At 39.0% G+C, this 21218-nt stretch overlaps 2 protein-coding genes across 2 annotated transcripts in view; one reads left to right on the top strand and one right to left on the bottom strand.

The window, feature by feature from the left end:
* slc2a6 (solute carrier family 2 member 6) overlaps window positions 1-3645 on the bottom strand; it is a 29439-nt gene extending 25794 nt beyond the window's left edge. The window contains exon 1 of the mRNA XM_057861398.1: window positions 3437-3645. Coding sequence (XP_057717381.1) covers window positions 3437-3490 — 54 coding nt within the window. The 5' untranslated portion in view covers window positions 3491-3645. The remainder of the gene's footprint in view (window positions 1-3436) is intronic.
* A 3616-nt stretch (window positions 3646-7261) lies between these two features.
* Window positions 7262-21218, top strand: part of clcn7 (chloride channel 7) — a 46719-nt gene continuing 32762 nt past the window's right edge. Inside the window, exons 1-4 of the mRNA XM_057861397.1 lie at window positions 7262-7523; window positions 14282-14359; window positions 18579-18644; window positions 18827-18892. Of these exons, the coding sequence (XP_057717380.1) occupies window positions 7410-7523; window positions 14282-14359; window positions 18579-18644; window positions 18827-18892 (324 nt within the window). The 5' untranslated portion in view covers window positions 7262-7409. The remainder of the gene's footprint in view (window positions 7524-14281; window positions 14360-18578; window positions 18645-18826; window positions 18893-21218) is intronic.

The raw sequence follows: 21218 nt of genomic DNA on the forward strand, positions 1-21218 counted from the left end.
GTTTTCAAACATTCGCAAATGTCTTCTGTGTCGCCTGCACTTCAACATTTGTATTAACATTTGTTGTTCAGTAACGATTAGCTGCAGCTGCAAATACTCACGTTCCATCTCCGTTGCGATTGCTGTCAATGACCGGAGGAAAACTAAAGGAACTCGACAACAGTCCCCCAAAGCAGTACAAAAAAACAAAGCCACCCATGATGCAGAACTTCGAACGCACAATGACGCCGTCACCGGAAGGCAGAAGCATAAATCAGCCTTTAGTAGAAATAGTAGTAGTATGTCGAGCAGGATTGGCCCATAAGAATACATTACAATTCCATTAATTCGATCCACAGCCTGAAAACCTACAGTAAATACTTAATAAATACTGTTGGTACTATTACAAATGCAATTACACAAACCAAAACAAATATGAATAAAAATCGGAATAATAAGATAATGATAATAATAATAATTCCTGTAATAATGTAACAAATCGGGTTCTCATGTGGCAATCGTCTTTTGTGTGCTGTACCTGAACGCACATATGTGTGTGTGGTTGACGTGACAGAGTGAGAAAGGTGCCGTAGAGATTTTAATTTCTTTTTTAATGTTTTGTTGTTGGTGTCAACTGCGGTGGACAGTAGGTGTGTTGTGTTGCACAAGTTCTGAGATAAATGGTTAAAAACCTGACTAAGCTGCCGATTTCTTAACTTATTAAGACTGGCGAACGGAGGTCAGAGGAGTACCGTCGAGACCGTAGACCAGGGGTCCCCATACTTTTTTCTTGTGAGGGCCACATAACTTTTCCCTTCTCTGATGAGGGGCCAGGGTCAGTTTTTAAAAGAAAAAGTGTGGAGATTGCAGGAGTGCCTAAATGTAAAAATGAATTGTTTTTCCAGAAAGCCACAATCAAATAACCCTTTCTGGATTCTTCACGGAACAAAAGTGATTAAAATAAAAATAATAACAATGTAATGTAATGTAATACAATATAATATAATATAATATAGTAATAACACTATTAATTAAATAGATAGTAACCAAATAACTCTCTCTGGGTTATTCACAGAAAAAGCCAGGAAATAAATAACACAAGTTAATTAAAAAAAAAAAAAAAAAAAATTGTTCAGGGGGCCGGACCAAATGTGGAGGCGAGCCGTATCCAGCCCCCGGGCCGTAGTTTGGGGACCCCTGCCGTAGACACTGTACGACCTTATTGTTTAGCCAGTTCATGGATGCGCAGACCACGCTCATATTTTTCAATCATTACTATCTTCATTTCAATGCTAAGCATTAGAGGTGGGAATCTTGGGGCACCTAACAATTTCGATTACGATTACGATTCAGAGGCTCCGATTCGATTATAAATCGATTATTGATGCCCCCCCCCCCCCCACCACACTTTTAATGTTTTGTACATTAGTTACATTTTTCAAAAATTCCTCTCATGCTAAAACAAATATTGCAGTATCAAGTTAACAGTTAAAAACGGTAAATAAAATACTCAAGTCCCAATTCTGTATCAGCAGCTTTAAACTACATTCGAGTGATTTAATGTTGTGAATCAACCGTTAAAGTTGTAAAAATTGCTCCCGTTATTCCATAATTTCCCTTCTGTCTACTTTTGACATGTCAAAGTTTTAAAACTGTTTCATCATTTAAAGATAGATTGAAGTCAAGATATTGCCGATTAAGGAGTATTTTAGATACAAAATTTATTAGGTTCACTACAACAGAGCCATCTGCTTTAAGATGGCGGCTGTTTACTAACGCCGGCAAGTCTGTCATTTCGTATCTAGTTCTCTATAGATGTTCTACCGCCGCAGTCATGTCATTTCGCATCAAGTTCTACATATATGTGATATCTACCGTTGCAGTATGTGGCCGTATGTTTGTAGCATCTAGCAACTGGGCGTTATTTGTAGCAGCTGTTGGCCGCAGTCAGGTATTATTGTTTTTTTTATCTAGCTGCATGAGTAGAACATGATATTTACTCTCGGTCTGTTCCACATAGAGTCCCGAAGACCGCGCTGACTGTGTTTTAGTTCCGCTTTACCTGGTATAATTCAATAATCGGAATTTGGAAGTTTGTGAATCGTTCTCGAATCTTCAAGGGCCGAATCGCGAATAAGAATCGGAAATTTTGCACGCCTCTAGCAAGCGTCACCTTTTTCCTTTTTTCATCACCTGCATTAACCTTATTGGAACCTGTGTTGATTTCTCTCACAAGAAAATCTGCCGTGTGTCGCTCTTGCGGCAAAACAAAAAAACTGCGGCGCTGTCATAAATCGTTGTATTTACAGCATGTCGTCGGGTGTAGGAACAAATGGCGAGTCAAATTTTATGTCGGATGTTGAAAAGTTCTTGTGTCGAAGCGATCGTATGTCGAGGTACCGTATTTTTTTAGTTCAATCCAAAATTAAGCACTAACAGGGAAAGCGTGAAACAAATGAGTCACATTTTCAGATTCACTCTTAAAAAAAGAAAATTTGTTGTCAACATACCTAAAACGAGCCAGGTATGCATTAGTTGGGTATTTATTGTGCACAATCTTCAAATGCAATTCCCTTACTTTGATTAAAATGAACACTTTAAAAGGAACAAGCCACATCTAACTCTATTTAATATGAATAAATTTAGCATTCCATAAGAATTTTTCACGTGGTGCAATTTCCTGTTTCTATAAAAAAGATTCTCTTATGTGTTTGTTCGTGCATTTCTTGCAGAAATTTAGTTTTTAGTGCAAAAATGAGGTGTTCATTACCTTTGACCAAATCTTTAAAGTAAATATGATTTTTCTCCCAATTTTGTGTGAAGGGTTCCGTATTTTCCGCACTATAAGGCGCACCTAAAAGCCTTTAATTTTCTCAAAAGCGGATAGTGTGCCTTATAATCCGAAACGCCTTATATACGGATCAGTATTGGTCAATCATAGCACGACATTCCCTTTAGTGCAGCTTCATCTAGTTGATGCATAACGCAACACCAACAACTACTTCTACTGCGGCTTACAATGCGGTGGGCCCTATATATGAAAAAAGTCTTAAAATAGGCCATTCATTGAAGGTGTGCCTTACACTCTGCCATGCCTTATAGTGCGGAAAATACAGTAATTTGTTACTTTTAGTTACTTTTAGTTCATTTTTCCTAATGAAAGATTTATGTGGGGAAAAGTTATATTTAAGATAACAAACCTTGTTGAAAAAAAACCCGGACATTTTCACTGGCAATTTTTAAACCTTGTAATTACATGACAATTAAAATTGAATCCTCCCACACTGTTGAATATATTTAGGATTAAATACCAAATTGAGCTTGGTGATTTGCTTTTAACCATTTAACATTAAAAGCATAATTCAAGTCCAAAAATTGAAAACCACCTTCAGTCCTGGACATCAGCACATTATTTCTTAGTACTAAGTAGAATAAGCGTGAGTTTTGTGTCTGTTACCTTAGGCATTAGTGATGTTTCTCCCCTGTTTAGCAAAGGACTGTCTTCAGCCATGTCAGCGAAGGAGCACTGCGCCACTGAAGACTTGATAAAAGATCCCAAATATGTTCAAGTTGTCAACAAAGTGTATATTTGTCCCATATCAGTCTCATTTTTATCGAAAAAGGGGTGTGAAGCAGGAATTCCTGGTTAACAAGAAATGACCACTGTGGCTTCTGAGGCGCAGCATGAAAGTGAAAGTGAGAAGTATCACCACTGGACTTTTGGAAATGACGACCAAGTGGAATTTTTGGTGACTGTTACTCTATGACCAAACTCTTACTCAGTTGAAATCTTGTAGACTTTACAAAAAATACACTGTTGTCCAATTGGATACACTTAAATATAAATTTTATTGTTTTTTTAATCCAACAAAAACACAAAATAAAAATCGTTCGATGCATTTGAGAGTAAAAGATTTACAAAATCAAGATATTTGTTGACAACATGTAAGATGTTATATGTTTACTCATTGGCTGCCACTGATGCGAGATGGATTGGATTGGACGTCTAGTGCCATCAGTGGCACAGAAAGATAAACATTCATCAGCATGGGTAGAAAAAGGCATGATCGGAAAGCATAATAGGAAGCACAGGATAGTGGGATTACCCCACTGAGCTACTCATATGGAAAGTAAAAGCAGAAGCGAAGTCCCAGAGTCAGAAGGATCCTAAAAGTACAGTTGCTTAGCTCACAAAATCACGCTTCCCACTTCAGTTTAGTACACGCATTAGACACAAGCAGGTCACACACTATGGAAAATAACTTACATGTAGTCTGGAGTTAATAGTGGTTTGTAGGTGGGAATTTAAAACACACGCCAAAAAACAGGGTTAAAACTATTTTGTTAAAAAGATTAGACACTGAAAGTTGAGTGAATAAATGGAAAGGGAAGTGCTAAAATACCGGTGGAAAGAACACTAGGGGATTAATTAAAGGGGTCAACTGAAAGAAGATTGAAAGTCCAGCAAATTAAAGGGGAAATTACAAATAAACTCATAAATAAATTACAACGAAAGAAGAAAACAAAATAAATTGGATTTTGGAGGGATAATTAATATTCTGCTTGAGACTGATATACTGAAAGGACCAAGAATTAATCCAATTTTCTAAAAATATGTTACTACAGTTACTAAGTTACTACAGACAGATTTAACAGCATTGCAGAGAGATACATATAATACATATTTCCCCCTTTTTTCCAAGAGAATAATTAAATCAAAAGAAAAACGATAATAATTGTGATGTAAATGAGACATACTGTGCAGGGGTGAAAGTGTTCTGGAACGGCCCAGAACAACGTTGTGGTAAAAGATTCAGGGCCAGAATGGGGCGGAACGTGCTTTGATCCCAAAAAACTTGATGGCAATCGTCAAAACCCCATGTTAAAAAAAAAAAACTACCAGGCTGCCACATACACATCTCATCTCCAAGAAGAAAACAATCTACCAACGTCAAATTTACATACGAAAATGTTAACATCAAGCATAATAAAGTTCCTGTGTAGCGTAATTCGTTTTGACTGATATTTATTATTTATTTATTCCATGGAGCTCTCCAAACTGCAGCAGTTTATGAGATTCTGATGAGACCGATGCGCGCATACACATCCACCTTGGACTCTGCTGTCCATTTGTTCGTTCAATTGGCTGACAGACTGACATGTGATCAGTATGGATAGTTCGCTCTGATTGGTTCAAATGCAAATGTTTTCTGGAACAGCAAAAAAAAAAAAAAAAAAAAAAAAAAGAAAAGAAAAAAGAACAAGCTTGTTGAATTAGTGCGATAAAAGGGCAATGCAACAGAAAATAGGAAAGAGTTAGACAGGCTTATTTAATTTAAAAACTAAATAACAGCGTGGCTGTTGCATGCCCGGTGGGGCTCGCGCGCGGCTGGATGTGGTTGGGTGCGCTCGGGTGAGGGGTCCCGGTGCCGGGATTGGCGATGGGGCGGCATAGGGTCGGTCGCCAACGGGCTTACACTCACAAGGGATTCACACGATTACTGGGTTCTAGATCACAGAGATGATTTGTGTACACTCTACCCCTTTCTATCACTTAGCTTATAGACTCCCCCACCTCCTTCCCCCTCTTTCCCTGGTCAACAGGCCCCCCACATGGTGTCAACCGGAAGTACATTTAGCTGACGATAGCACCAACATATTAGTAGTTAGTAGTTAGGTGCAGTTAGGAGTTCAATGTATTTCTTGTTGTTGTTTGTGTTTCTTTTCTTTCTTCTCTTGTGTTTCTTTTCTTCTGTTCCCCCATAACCCAGTCCTGTTCGCTGCTTTGTCATATAAACGAGGTATTTTGAATGATCACAATGGGAGTATGTCAGACACTTAATGTGAAACATTAAAACTGTTCAGACTATCCGGGCACTTAGACTTCCATTCTCCGTATCAAACAGCTGAACCGGACAGGTTTTAAGAAAAAAAATAATAATAATTTAAAAATAAAATAAAATGGTTTGAGAGAAAGCACTGGAGACTTCTAAAGCTGCCAGCAATGAGTCCAGACGCGAATCCCATAGAACACCTGTGGAGAGATCTGAAAATGGCAGTTTGTAGAAGGCCCCCTTCAAATCTCAGAGACCAGGAGCAGTTGGCCAAAGAAGACTGGTCTAAAATTCCAGCAGAGCATTGTAATAAGCTCATTGATGGATACGGGAAATGGTTGTTCGCAAAATATTTTGTCTAAAGTTTGTGCTACGAAGTATTAGGCTGAGGGGCAGAGGTTGGCAGTGCCCACCCACGGACACGCGCTGCCCACACAAAGAAAACTGGATGTAGTACTAACGGCAGTCTGGGCACCACGTATGGTATCCCATTCATATCGTACTGATGTGTTCTAAGTTTTAACCTTTGCGTTGTTACCTCCTCTACCAAAAGAAATGTTGGTTTTGTTCCTAGGGGGCGCTTCACACATTTACGCATATTTTTATTTATTTATTTTATTTATTTATTTATTTTTTTTACATTTTATCAAAGTTTTCACCAGTGTTCACCTGGCTGTTGAGTTTGGTGAGTTTTGAAGCATTCTGAGGGAGTCAAAGTAGGGCTCATAGCATCGGCGGGACAAAGAATGACTGCTAAGGGGTGCTACATAGTGTATTTGGAATTTGTCTTTACACAGTATCAAAGATTGCACCTGTCTTGACCTGCCTGCCGATTTTGGTGCATTTTGAAGCATTCTAAGGGGGTCAAATTGAGCTCAAAGGAGCTTCGGACCAAAGAATAACAATAATATTAATAATAAAACCGAGGAACCACAATACGTTACCTAAAAAAAAACATTGTCACCTGCACGTCCATACTGTTCAGTTATGGATGTGTTCTAAGTCAAATAAAATCAAATAAACTTTTATTTGTTTAGACCAAATCCCAACAACAGTTATCTCAAGGAGAAAACCACACGTTTTAAGGTGCAATAGCCCTACGCTGGATTTCGACCTATTTGAGCATTGTAGCTCCCCCCACACCTGGCGTCCTGGTAACATTACTGATACACCGTATTACTTTTTTCTTCAGTATTAAAAAGCACACAATGTTATGCAGAGGAGTACTTATAATGATAATAATAATAATTTCATAGAGAAACTATACTATTTACAGGGCGGCAGAGAGTTGGGCTGGGGGCGCGAAACGTTTTCGTCTTCCTTGGGGGGAGTAATTGGTAGAATTTCCCCGACCCAAAATGACCGCCAGTAACCTATGCCGTCAACTCCATCTTTAATCATCTAGCATTATATACGTGATATCTATGACCGTATGTGTTTGGGACATTTTGGTCCGGCACGGGACCCTTACTAAAAGCGTCACGAGTCACAGGGGGATGACGATCATGGGGAACTAGGAGAAAATGGCTCTTGTTTATCATTTATTATAATTCATGAAGTAACAGAACAAGCCGTCGGAAGTGCCGGGGGCCTGCCATGGCTAACATCACGAAGAAAGTGTCGTGGTCGAGCCGAGCTGACGAATCCGGTACCGCTGGCGAAGCGACGCCGCTTCTAAACGGCTCCGAGAAACGTCAACACTCCAGAGAGGTCCGTACACAGTCCATCTAGCGTGCGAAGAAAAAACATGACCAGAATTGCAAACACATTGTAAACTCACAACGAATTATCGTAAAATGCTACAATTTGGCCACTCCACTTGCAGCACTATTGTAGCAACATTTTTGATTTTCATCATAGAACTACATTGTTGTTGAAGCTGTTTTTTGCCACTAAGGTGTTCTCGGGATACTACTACAGCAGTGGCTCTGATGACAGAAGACATATGTAGTCTAAGTATTTTATGCTGAAATGTTTTTGATTGCCCTCATTCAAAGACCTGGCACACCACTTCAGTTTTTGCGCACCACTAAACCATCTAAATATTTTATGCCCATTTGTTTTTTTTTTGTCGTGTTTTTGTTGTTGCTTATTTTGGCACAAAATATACATATGTACCACATTTTATTTTTTTTGTTATTAAATAAATATGTGCATAAACTAGTAAACGATTAAAAAAAAAAAAAACCTGGACAGTTCAAAATAGCATATTTGTAAAGATTTTGGTGTCAACAATATCGTGTTAAGCTTTTAATTGATTAAGCATCAGTATCATTGAGGCATTGGTAAATGTTTTAGAAATTGTGTAAAATTATCTTGACAGCAGTAGATGTCCAATTCATTTGGACTTGGAGGGGCAAATGAACCCCCTCTCAGACAAAAAGGAATTGGACATCTAGCGCTGTCAGTGCCACTGAATGATGAACATGCACAGCCAGTCCTCCCAAAGTTAAATGAATTGGATGTGTCGTTGTCAAAGGCAGGCAAAGAATTAAAGCAACACTTGGTAACTTCTCATTTTTGGTAGATTTTAACCAAGCCTGTGTTTTGCCTTAAAGTGGGCACGACAGGATAAAAAAAGTCTTAAAAAGCATTATTATGTGAATTAAAATCATATTTTGAGACGATTCAATTATATACAACAATTTGGCAAAGCGCAGAAGACGAGAAACTTGTCTTTTAATCCGCCATTTAGCCATTTATAGGGCTCTAGCGTCCCCATCAGGAGGATGACGTTGGCAGGGTCATGGTTTCATCTGTTTTAGAATTCAACCAACTGAGGGGGAATTATTCAGAACAAGGAAAATGCGACGAGAACCGCAGATTGACATCAAACGTAAGTAAATAGTCCTTTAATTAAAGTTTGTAGTGTTTACTTGGTAATCGCTGTATTCGCAGCCATTTTTAACACAAAGTTGCCATTTCTGATGGGGTTTAAAATTTGACAGAACACCGGGCACACGAAGTGGGCAATAAGCCGAGTATAGTGCTTTGCCTGGGGGGGGGGGGGGCGACAAGCCGCCGGTCATCGGCCGAGGGGCATTTTTGGTGGACAATCAGCCACAAAATGCAAGCTACCTCTGTATTAAAACGTGTGCCATGATCCCAGTATTTGACATAATACAAAATACAATCTTTACTCACTTCCTCGTAAGTCCAATGGTCCCACAGTAGAAGGGCTTGTTTTGGCCATTATCCGCGGTGAACGGGAACCTTTTGGAACCCAAAAAAGGCTCGCCCCTCCCTGATGCAGCAACAATTTTCTGCAGCCGTTTGGCTGGCGTGATGCGAAAAATAAATGAATTAATCTGCAACATCAGCTGGATCTGCAGTCCATTTGCATGCTATAAAGCAATGCTGTAGTGGGAGATGCTGACCCGGTTGAGGTCACATTCGCATTCGTCCTAAACCCGAGACTGAAGCCATAAATCACTCATTTTCATGGCGTGGGATTTAAAAATCGAATATATAAAACGATCGCTTCCACACACATCCAAGCGGTCCATTTCATTTAGGAGCATAAAACACCATGTGGAATATGAAAAAAAACATGCTTTTTTGTGTCATACGCACTTTAAGGAAGACTGCGTTTCCCATGAGGACCAGCGCACACCCGCATTGTGTCGTAAAATCATAATGGTCGCCTGCAGATGGCTTAAACAATTCTGTTTCCAGCGGCTGTGTAAGGGATGAAAAGTAATGAGGTATTGAATCCAGTTGTGGCTAAACAATAGCATATGACAGTTAGCAATCGTGTGGCTAACCGCCCCACCCCACCCGAACTCGTCAGGGCTGACGGGGCATCACACCTGCGAGTGAAAGCCGGGTCTATATTTATTCTGTATATCCTGGTAGCGCCCCTTTCTTTTTCTTCCTCATACAAAACTTTTTATCTCTTTCGTTGCTCTGCCATCTTTGCAGAATTCGCGCGAAAGCGTTAGCATCGAATTCTGTCTTTATAATGAATGGGGAAAGGTGGATGTGATGTATGCCGTAAAGCACTCAGCACATTTGCAGGTTTTTTTTGTGTGTGGCAGGCCCTCCTCAAAGTTAATTAGTGCCGGTGAAAGCGATACAAACCCCCTGAAGTAGGCCTGTCGCGATAACAAATATAAATAAATTATTGCCGACATGCGATATTATTGCCTTTTTTTTTTTACCTATTCAACCACGAATAGTGACAATACATTGTAATAAATCACCTATTTAAATGCAATAAATAGTTATTCTTGAGTAAAACAGAAAATATATTAAAATTTATGAAATATTAGATAAAACACAATGTATAATGAGTCATTTTAAAGCGTTTTAAAGAGTTAAGTGCAGAATATGAAATAGGTGAGAAACCCAATGTCATTTTTGTTGGCTGCCAATTAGAGCCCATCAAAAGTAACAATGTGATCCAAAATGACTGTCATCTTTCCTGCAAAGTGCGTAAGCAACAAATTTGAAGCTAAATTATTATAATTTATTACATCATATTATCATCGCCAATCAGATTTTTCATAATGGGTGTCATTTTAAATTTATTCTTAGTGTAGAATCCAAAGTACTGTATATGCGATTGCCTCCAGAAATCTGAACATGACTTGCTTTTATTTAAATGTTCACCAGAACTATGTTTGCTAAGCCACTAACCGTAAGCTTTACACTCAGTAAAAAAACAAAAACAAAGTGCACTTCGCTTTTGTCAAACACGTGGCGTCAGTAATAGATTTTTTTCCTATTGCTCGCATCGCTTCCAAATTCTTTAATCTAGTGAGTTTTCATGTTTGAAGTGTCACCTTTGAACTGCAATTTTGCATTGTGGAGAAGACTCCCAATGTTTTATAGCAGGCTAAAGTAGTTAGTACATTGTCTTTTTTACATTAGCCTCAATGTAGCAATGGTAACGTTTTACAATGTTTGATATAAAAGTGTTTCCTTATTTTGGATGTCTGAACTTTAATTCTACGGCGTGTTGATAGCCAATAAACATCTGTGAAAGCTACTGGAGTCTCATATGCAACCAACATGCACGTGTGCCGAGTGCACGCAGCACACGCACAGACAAATGTATGCGCGCACGCACGCAGCGATAAATCGCAGCTGGGAAAATTACCGCCCTCAATTTTTATTTACCGTGCGATGATTTGACTTATTGCATATCGTGACAGGCTTACCCTCAAGATTGAAAAGAGGTGACATTCAGCTAGTTGTCAGTCAACAAATTTTATGAAAATATTTTATAAAGGTTGAAAAGTTACCCAGTGTTGCTTTAAATACACTCGAGTCGTATATAATTAATACAAGGTGTTCTCGCTGACAAAATGCCTGATAATTGATTATATACCGTATATATATTTGAACCTTTTCTGTGGCATTGAAAGCAATAGACATCCCATCAGGAGCCTGCATTCTTGATTTTCCTGTATTGCGTTTGCATGTTCTACTTGTGTGGGTTTTCCCTGAGCGCTATGTCTTCCTCCCACATTCCACTAACTTGCATCTTAGGTAATTTTAAGACTTTTAGATTTGCAATTAGAGAGAATGCAATTAAGACAAAGTGGTACAGAAGATTTACGTATTGTAAAGCCAAGTGCGTTTTGTTCCTTGCATTCACTCTGAGAATCAACCAACATCTTAATAGATTTACTATATACCAAATCTTTCTACTGGTCATGTATTAAAATATTCAGTATTGGATTGTCTTCTTTTTCTTATTTTTACTGTAGTTGGTGGCCAGTTGTTGACAATCAAGCCATTGCCTATGCTCATCTGCTTCATTCATTGTAGTCAGTTGTTCCACTTAAGTAGCAGCACTGGAAAAATGAGACACACTTCCACCAGAGCTATTTATGTCACGCATTGTCCTCACGAAAGGTGGAAACAGTGGAAGCACAATAAACTTGGGATGTCCCAATCGCATATTTTTGCACCAGAGTCCGAGTCACCTGATTTCTAGAATCAGCCGACACAGAGTCCCGATCTGATACCGAAAGATTTTATTATTATTATTATTTTTTTAATTTGTACAAAAGTTCCAAACATGTACTGTACTGTTTACAGTACTTCCTCTTTTTCCGGGAGTGTCGTGAAGTATAAAACATATATATTTTTGTTTCTTTCGGCAATGCCATTGCATTTCTGGATTATTTTGTTACTTTTTAGCCCTTAAAGCAGGGGTGGGCAAACCGGTCCTCGAGGGCCGCAGTGGGTCCTGGTCTTTGTTCCAACTGACCCAGCACAGATAGTTTAACCAATGCGATTTCAGCAGAAATGAGAAGCACCTGACTGCAATCGACTGATTGCACTTGTAAAACAGCAGATTGGTGAAAAGGTGTCCTCTTAATGGGTTGCAACAAAAACCCGCACCCACTGCGGCCCTTTGTGGAATTAATTGCCCACCCCTGCCTTAAAGAAATAAAAAAATATATATGTCTACTGCCCAAAACAGTTCGTTATGCACTGCCTGACAGCCAGCTAACATTTTATGTCCTCCAATGAAACACAAGGCTTGGTCTTTTCTTGTTTTTATATGAAGTAATTTGTTTAAGTTTGTGAAACTGTAACAAAGAAACATGCATGCATTCAACACAACTGCACCATACACGCCGGTATACAAATACCATGTAGACACAACACTTCAATTGCGCTACAAGCTATAAATATAAGTTAGCGTCCATATAGAAGGACTTAAATTTCCAGATGGTGCGTTTAATGCCTGGGAAATCACTGTCGTCTGCTGTAAAACGTTTTAGGGGGTGTATTTGTTTTATTCATGGCCATGCACCAAAAAGGAGAGTTTGGGATTAATATACAGTGGGGAGAACAAGTATTTGATACACTGCCAATGGGTTTTCCCATTGGCAGTGTATCAAATACTTGTTCTCCCCACTGTATGTTACCTTGTCCTTAACCTCGGTGAAGTCAGCGACTGCAAAATCTTCCATTAGGATAGTGTTAGCTCTCTGGATGCCATTGATAGCGAAATTTTGACTGGATTGGACGATTAGCGCTGTCAGTGGCCTTGAAGCTAAAGCATTCTCAGACAGTCTTTTGTGTGCACTTGCAGCTCACTTCCTGTTCATTTTTGGGCATTAACAGGTTACTTCCTGTTAAATTTGAGTCACCTCCTTTTAATTTGGAGACATTATTGATTCACTTCCTTTTCAGTAACCCAAAATCTTAGGGAGACTTAAAGAGCAATTGAAACCAATTTTTACCAAACAATTTCAGTCAGGTGTGTGCCCAATCACTGATCAGTGAGTGGTTTAAAGCTGCCCTGTCCACTATAAAACACACACCTGGTAAGAAACGAATTGTCTTGATGCATTGTCTGATGTGCATCATGGCTCGGTCAAAAGACCTGCGATCAAGGATTGTTGATTTGTATAAAGCTGGGAAAGGATACAAAGCCATCTGTAAAAGTCTGGACGTCCATCAATCGACAGTCAGAGAAGTTGTCTACAAATGGAGAGAGTTTGGCAATGTTAACTTCTCTCCCAAGGAGTGGCCGTCCACCAAAGATGACGCCAACAGTTCAGCGCAGAGTACTCAGAGAGGTAAAAAAAGAACCATTTAGTGTCTGCTAAAGACTTACAGAAATCACTGGCACAGTCCAATATCTCTGTGCACACATCAACTATATTTAAATCTATGGCCAAGACTGATGTTCATGGGAGCAGTCCACAGAGGAAGCCACTGCTGTCTAAAAACAAAACATTGTTGGTCGTTTAATGTTCGCAAAAAAGGCACTTGGACACTCCACGAAGTTTTGGCAAAATATTTTGTGGACTGATGAAACCAAAGTTGAATTGTTTGGGAGTAACACACAACGTCATGTGTGGAGGAAAAATGGAACAGCTCACCAACATCAACACCTAATCCCCACCGTAAAGCCTGGTGGAGGGAGCATCATGATTTGGGGCTGTTTTGCTTCCTCAGGGCCTGGACAACAAGAAGTAAATAAACTTCAAAATGGTTTCAGAGGAACAAAATACACCTTCTTGAGTGTCCAAATCCAAGTCCAGACTTGAACTCCATTGAGATGCTTTGGCATGACCTAAAGACAGCGATTCATGCCAGACATCCCAAACATCCGACTGAACTACAGCTGTTTTGTAGAGAAGTCTGGGCCAAGATATGTCCTGATTGATGTGCCAGACTGATCTGCAGCTACAGGAAGCGTCTGGTTGAAGTTATTGCTGCCAAAGGGGGGGGCACAAAATATGAAATGTGATGGTTCTCTTATTTTTTCCCCCCTTTTGTCATTGTTTGCATACTGTCCTCATTAAAATATGAAAACCTATACATGTTTGGTTGGTTTTAGTTAAAGCAGACATTTTTTTTTTAATCTGTGTGATTTTGACTAAGATCAGATCACATCTGATGGTGATTTTATGCAATAATGTGAGAAATTCCAAAATGTACAGATACTTTTTCAAACCACTGTATCGTTTGTTTCTGATCATGTCTGTTTTTTGTAGCCACCTGGAGGAGGCACTGTATTTCAAATCGGAAGACTCAGCAATGTGGATTTGGAAGAGGAGGTTACGTCCGATGAGGTAAAATGTCACTTTTTAAAACTGTCTCACTAGCTTTTAGTCACACACAATGTTAAGTGTCTATTTTAATGATGGGTTTAAAACAATCAAATCTGTTCGAGGATTGCAAACTTGCGGCACCAATCTGTTCTCTATGTCCCAGAATGTACTGTGTTTGCCAATGTGGTATGGTAGGCAAAAGGTGCAAAGTCACTTTTTTAACTCCCGTAAGTAACTAAACATTTAAAAAAAACACTAAATGTTACATATTGTTAGCCTAAGAGCATAATTGCTTTAGTCATATTTTTGCTGAACTAACATTTATGCCAAATGTTAATGAAATTATTAAAATATGGGTTAGGCAATTATGATATTACACTCAAAATATTATATAAATAATAAAGTCCTAATTATGTCTGAAAATGATCCTCTGCACAATTTCATTATAGACAAATGGGCTACGGAAATTTCCCATCAAATGTTGCTCGTTGCATGGAATATTGATTAGCTGAACATAATATTACCGTAAAATATTTTTAATATGGGCCTCATATGTGTGTAAAATGCCTAAACTTTGATCAAAGTAGCCTTAAATTTTGCTTTGATGTTTCTCAAACTACCACTTAATTAATTTTAAATACAGTGATAGAGGAGCCTAATAGAATAATTAAATTCCATCTGAGAGTCACATGATAGTCCCGAGGCTCAAAATCATCCGTCACTTGTTTCAGTCGTACATCAGTGTTTCCCTCAGAGATTGAAGATAATAGATTCATGTGATACTTGAGTTACTTACTGTTGTTTTTCTGAATGGAGTTCTACTACTACTGTCTATACTAGGGATGTTCCAAGCACATATTTTTGCATGTGTCAGAGTCACCCGATTTTGAGGATTTGCCGATACCGAGACGGATTTATTTTTACATGAACTTCTTTAATAAATAAAGTTAGCCATTAAGTGTGATAAATTGAGCTATCTTGGTTGTAATTGTTTTGACTTTTAACCCCGCAATTCTGTCAGATTATGCTCAATTTCTCCCAGAAAATGATTGCAATTAATTGCTTTGGTAGTAATATCTTCATTTATTTTGCTTGCAATGAAAAAACACAAAAGAGAATGAAAAAAAAATCATTATCATTTTACACAAAACTCCAAAAATGGGCCGGACAAAAGTATTGGCACCCTCAGCCTAAAACTAGCACAACCTAACCATAACCATAACCATCAATGAGTTTCTTACAATGCTCTGCTGGAATTTTAGACTATTCTTCTTTGGCCAACTGCTCCAGGTCTGAGATTTGAAGGGGGCCTTCTCCAAACTGCCATTTTCAGATTTCTCCACAGGTGTTCTATGGGATTCAGGTCTGGACTCATTGCTGGCCACTTTAGAAGTCTCCAGTGCTTTTTCTCAAACCCTTTTCTAGTGCTTTTTGAAGTGCGTTTAGGGTCATTGTCCTGCCCATGACCTCTGAGGGAGACCCAGCTTTGTCACACTGGGCCCTAAATTATGCTGCAAATTTTGTTGGTAGTCTTCAGACTTCATAATGCCATGCACACGGTCAAGCAGTCCAGTGCCAGAGGCAGCAAAGCAACCCCAAAACATCAGGGAACCTTGAACTTGTTTGGATGTTAGTCGAGGTTCTTTATCCACCATCCGCACAATCTTTCGTTGAAATCTTTCGTCAATTTTTCTTTTTAGTCCACCTCTAGGGAGGTTAGCCACAGTGCCATGGGCTTTACACTTATTGATGACACTGCGCACGGTAGACACAGGAACATTCAGGTCTTTGGAGATGGACTTGTAGCCTTGAGATTGCCCATGCTTCCTCACAATTTTGCTTCTCAAGTCCTCAGACAGTTCTTAGGTCTTCTTTCTTTTCTCCATGCCCAATGTGGTACACACAAGGACACAGGACAGAGATTGAGTCAACTCTAATCCATTTTAACTGGCTGCAAGTGTGATTTAGTTATTGCCACCACCTGTTATGTGCCACAGGTAAGTAACAGGTGCTTTTAATTACACAAATTAGAGAAGCATCACATGATTTTTCAAAGGCTGCCAATACATTTGTCCGGCCCATTTTTGGAGTTTTGTGTAATATGATAATGATTTATTTTTTCCCCCCCATTCTCTTTTGTGTTTTTTCATTGCAAGCAAAATAAATTAAGATATTACTACCAAAGCATTTGTAATTGCAATCATTTTCTGGGAGAAATTGAGCATTTTCTGACAGAATTAAATCAAATGTATTATTATTATTATTATTATTATTATTATTAGAATTGCATGGATGCCAATACTTTTGGCTAGCAATGTATACATCTCTCTATATACTAGTATTTGCAATATCCTTATACATCTGGATTAATTTGTTGCTTGTAGTCTTTAAATCATTCCCTGCCAATGACATAAAATCTAGATTAAAAAAAAATCCATTTCAACTGGGAAGTTTGGCATTGAATGATGATGTTTCACTTTCGTTCACTTCCTGGTGAAAATTGGATGTCTATCGCCGTCAATGGCAGTAAATGAGTTAATACTTGAAAATACAAATTAATAAATAAATTTTAAAAACTTGGATCTTTTTCACCCGATTCCAATTTCCAATCATGTGATTGTATCAGGGACATCCCTCGTCTTCACCCTATATTTTGATTTCCTTAAGGTAACTCTGTTTTAATATTACAAATTATATCCGCTTACATAGGATTGATATGAAAGTTTAATAATAGGGGTGCACGATATCCATTTTTTGAAACCGATACCGTTATCAATAACTTCCTGCTCCTCAAGGCCGATACCGATACGATAACCGATAATATATTTATAATTTTTCAATGTATATTCACCTGAGTTTTTGAAGACCTGTAGGTCAAAAATACTAGTAGTTCATTCAGCTTGGATTTGCCTTTGACTGAACCACAATTTTCATGATGACATGAACATTATTATAATGAACCAAACAAAGACAGTAACAAAACTTTGCATACTGGAAAAACAGGAGAGGAAACAAATACAAATACCAATCCGACACCGTGCCAAAAATATTATTAATAGGGCCGATAATATATTATGTTATCAGATTTATTGGGATGACGTCATAATTCCTATTATCGGACCGATAATTATCGTGCACCTCTAGTTAACTCATTTGCTCCCAGAAACGTATAAATACGTTCTATTTATAAATTCTCCACTGTCCCAAAAACGTATTTATACGTCTTTTGCGTTTTTTTTTTTTTTTTTTTTAATAAGAAGCATATGTAGCTTCCGCTGTATATGAGAAACAATGAACAACGCTCCAAACCCATTTTAAAGCAATAAAACTGGCCACTGGAGGGCAGTAGCGCATTTTGTAAGATGAGGCAACCCGATTCAACAGCAGTGAACGGCCGGGCAGCATGGTCAGAGCGCTGGCGGCATGAAGCGAGGTGGCGCTCCGACCGAACAAAACAACGATAGGACGCCTGGGACACCAGGTGCTGGACGACCGTGCAAAACGAGAGAACCCCTCCCGTGGAGCGGCTCGCCAAGCAGACCCCGCAGAAATGCAAAAATAATCCATTTTTGTGAGACAGACAATGATGAGGGAAAAGTTTACACAGCTGACATGGCGACAACGGCGTCATCTCGGCGACAAACCGTCTTGTGTGAATAAATTGTTACTTTGCTATCTAAAGCTCTATTTGTCAGGTTGTTCATGGTATTTGTAAAAGGAAAACATTATTCAGATGTTTGGAATGTAACTAATGCAAAAAATAGCTTTGTTAAAGTCAAAGTTATGTTTGAAATGTATGCGTTTACAAAAAGCTCATTTTCTCCGTTTTTTCATCAGAAATTGGAAAATTGCTCAAACTAAGCTATTTTCTAATGCTGATTTCTAAAGAATGGAAACAGATACGAACTTCCTGTTTTTTTCTGCTGAAAGAAGAGAGTCTAATCTTTCTTTTGGTGGGTTCCAAGTTTATATAGCAATAGAACAGAAATTTCTGTGGGCCTTGCAAAATTAGTCAAAATCCAGAAAAAACGGCCGGGAGCGAAGGGCCTTGCACTGGTGAAAATGGCTGGGAGTGAATGAGTTAATAATAAATTAAAATTCACCAACATTTGCGATTGAGCAAGGCACTGACTTGTATGTGACTCCCTATCAAAGCCTTCCCTAGTGATTACACCAATAATAAGAGGGTTTGGAGTTGGCCATCACGTCAATGTAATTGTCCCTACCCTTTCCCTTGCAGGAGACTCATCGGGGACGTCCCAAAGAAATCCCCCATAATGAGAAGCTGCTGTCACTCAAATACGAGGTAGAGGATTGTTGAAGAATTTCTGTAGCGGTCATCATGATGTTTGCAAAATTTACTTTTAACCAAATATTGAGGTTTATCAATGTTTTTGCCTGTGATGTTTATAATAGGGAAATCACACGTGGCTATTTTTATGAATTAACTATTGTCATTGAAAAGTTGATTTGCATTTCTTTGTTTAGAGTCTTGACTACGATAACATCGAGAACCAGCTGTTTCTGGAAGAGGAGAGGCGTATGAGTTACCTGGTGAGTTGGTTGGAAACCCCCTTGAGTCACTTAATTGGGCACACATGCACCAATAAATATATTCCAATATACCGGTGATAGCTGCTAAACTTGATACAGGTAATCCCCGGGTTACGAACAGGTTCTGTTCCTATGCTGGCGACGTAACCCGAATTTCCGCGTAAGTCTGAATTAACCCATGAAGTAACCCTAAATATCTAACTATCCAAAAACATGTATTATACGTCAGATTAATAAATGAAGTAAAAAAAAAAATATATAGATAGTACTTCCCTCTGGTAACACCGATCACATCATAATTCTTACAACTGACATTTATTAATTTGTCACCGTCAAACTAAGAACACACTGTTAGAAAATAAAATACAATAATGACGAAGAGCATATAATGATGCTATAAAGTAAATCAATAGAGACAAATATGCTTACAAAATCATACCTCGATGGCTGCCCAATAATAACGAAGTAAATAAGGTCCAAATCTTGGGCAATTCAACAAGGAAAATGGCAGCTATTAGTCGCACCGGTCCAGCGGTGAAAACTAACGCTGCTCAATAAGCTAGCGGGCGAATAGCGAGCTAAAGGGAGGCATCGCCAAGCCTGAATCGTTTACCCTTTCTCTGCCTTCTTGAAAGGTTACCTGGCGTTCAAACCTGCTTCCCAACGTGACAGCAACAAGTCCGAGTGCAACAAAGGAAAGCGGACCGCACATTCACCGTAGTATCATGAAATTCCAGCTATACATAGCAATTACTATAGAGATCAACCATTTAGATTAATTAGACCTAATAAATAACAAATAATATACTGTACTTACCATCAATGAAAGGTGGCGAACACTGTTACGTAACTTAAAAAGAAAAAAAAAAGACGGGAGAAAAAACAGCTGACGAGACACGCGTCGTAAAGTATCACGTAAGTCTGGTACGTCGGAACCCGGGGACTACCTTTACTTTATTTTTAAATACCGATCTTGAATGTGGGTCTCCTTATTTATAATGATGTATATAATAGTGGTGTGACAATAAATATTAGAGGTCGACTGATAGGGGATTTTCAAATGCCGATATCTAAAAATTATTTCGGCCGATATCCAAAGCCAATTTTGAAAAACCAATATTTGAGGCCAATTTCCTTTTTTTTTTTTTTTTTATTGCTTCAACAGCTTCAAATCTACAATGAGGGTTTTTTCTTCTAATACTACCAAACCAACGAACGCAGCACTTCTTTTTATGATTATACACACTGAGCCAAAACAATACATTATTGAGAGTTTAAGAGGGTGCTCGTTATGCTAAAGCTAATGCTAACGCGAATGCTATGCTAAGGCTACGAGTAGGCTTGCCACCCGTCCCTTGAAATACGGAATCGTTCCGTAATTGGGAATTAAAAGTTGCGTTCTCTATTGAACCAATACGGAACGCAGTTTATTCCGTATTTCACAATTGTCCCATAGTTCGACCCCGCACGACCCGCGGCTCCTGCGTGGCGGGTGGCGGTGCACCCAGCCCATGCACGTCTGTCACACACAAACACACACCTGCGCTCATGAGTGACCACTGAGCCAACAATAATGAACAAAAAGGGCAGGAGATATTAAACACAGCAAGATGGTTATCTGCCTGGCCGCTGCTGTCTGCCCTGCACTGCGCTCCACTTCCGGGTTCGTTGCAGAGTTACCTCGCTCGCTCTGCTCAGTGCACCACCCCGTGCGTTTTCAAAACTAACATTTCTCTTCAACATCAGAAGTTCAGGACACCCCATGTCATCCTCAAAAGGGGAAACGTCTCCAAAAAATAGACTTGAGTGGCTCGATAGAGTCACTGATGATGATTACAGGGTGACCCAAAAAAAAGTTTACACTCAGTTGACTGCTTGTTTAAAAGCCATTGAAACATATCTAAATAGGTTGTCATGCTTAAGTGATTCATTAAGGTCACTCAATGCAGCTGGTAATCTCTTGTCTCTACAATTCCTGTGCTTCTGCTGAAAATGAAGAAAACTTTAGCTGTACCTGAATTGCTGCGTGCCGGTCTGACACCTACTGAGATTGTAGCAAATCTGAGAATATCCAGATGTGCAGTCTACAAAGTTAAAAAGAAGCTGAAAGATACTGGAACAGCCTCACGAAAACCTGGATCTGGAAAACCCGATCTGTGCGGACCAAAAAGTTGATTGACAAGGTGATATGTGGCCACCCCAGAGTCCAGATCTCAATCCCCTGGATTATAGCATATGGGCAACTGTGGAGAACAGTGCCTGTAAGAAGCCACAAACTTCTGTGGCAGCCTTGGAGAGGTCCATTGTTAGATCTTGGGAAAAGATG

The sequence above is a fragment of the Corythoichthys intestinalis genome, chromosome 16 (genome assembly GCF_030265065.1).
Source record: "Corythoichthys intestinalis isolate RoL2023-P3 chromosome 16, ASM3026506v1, whole genome shotgun sequence".
Lineage (NCBI taxonomy): Eukaryota > Metazoa > Chordata > Actinopteri > Syngnathiformes > Syngnathidae > Corythoichthys > Corythoichthys intestinalis.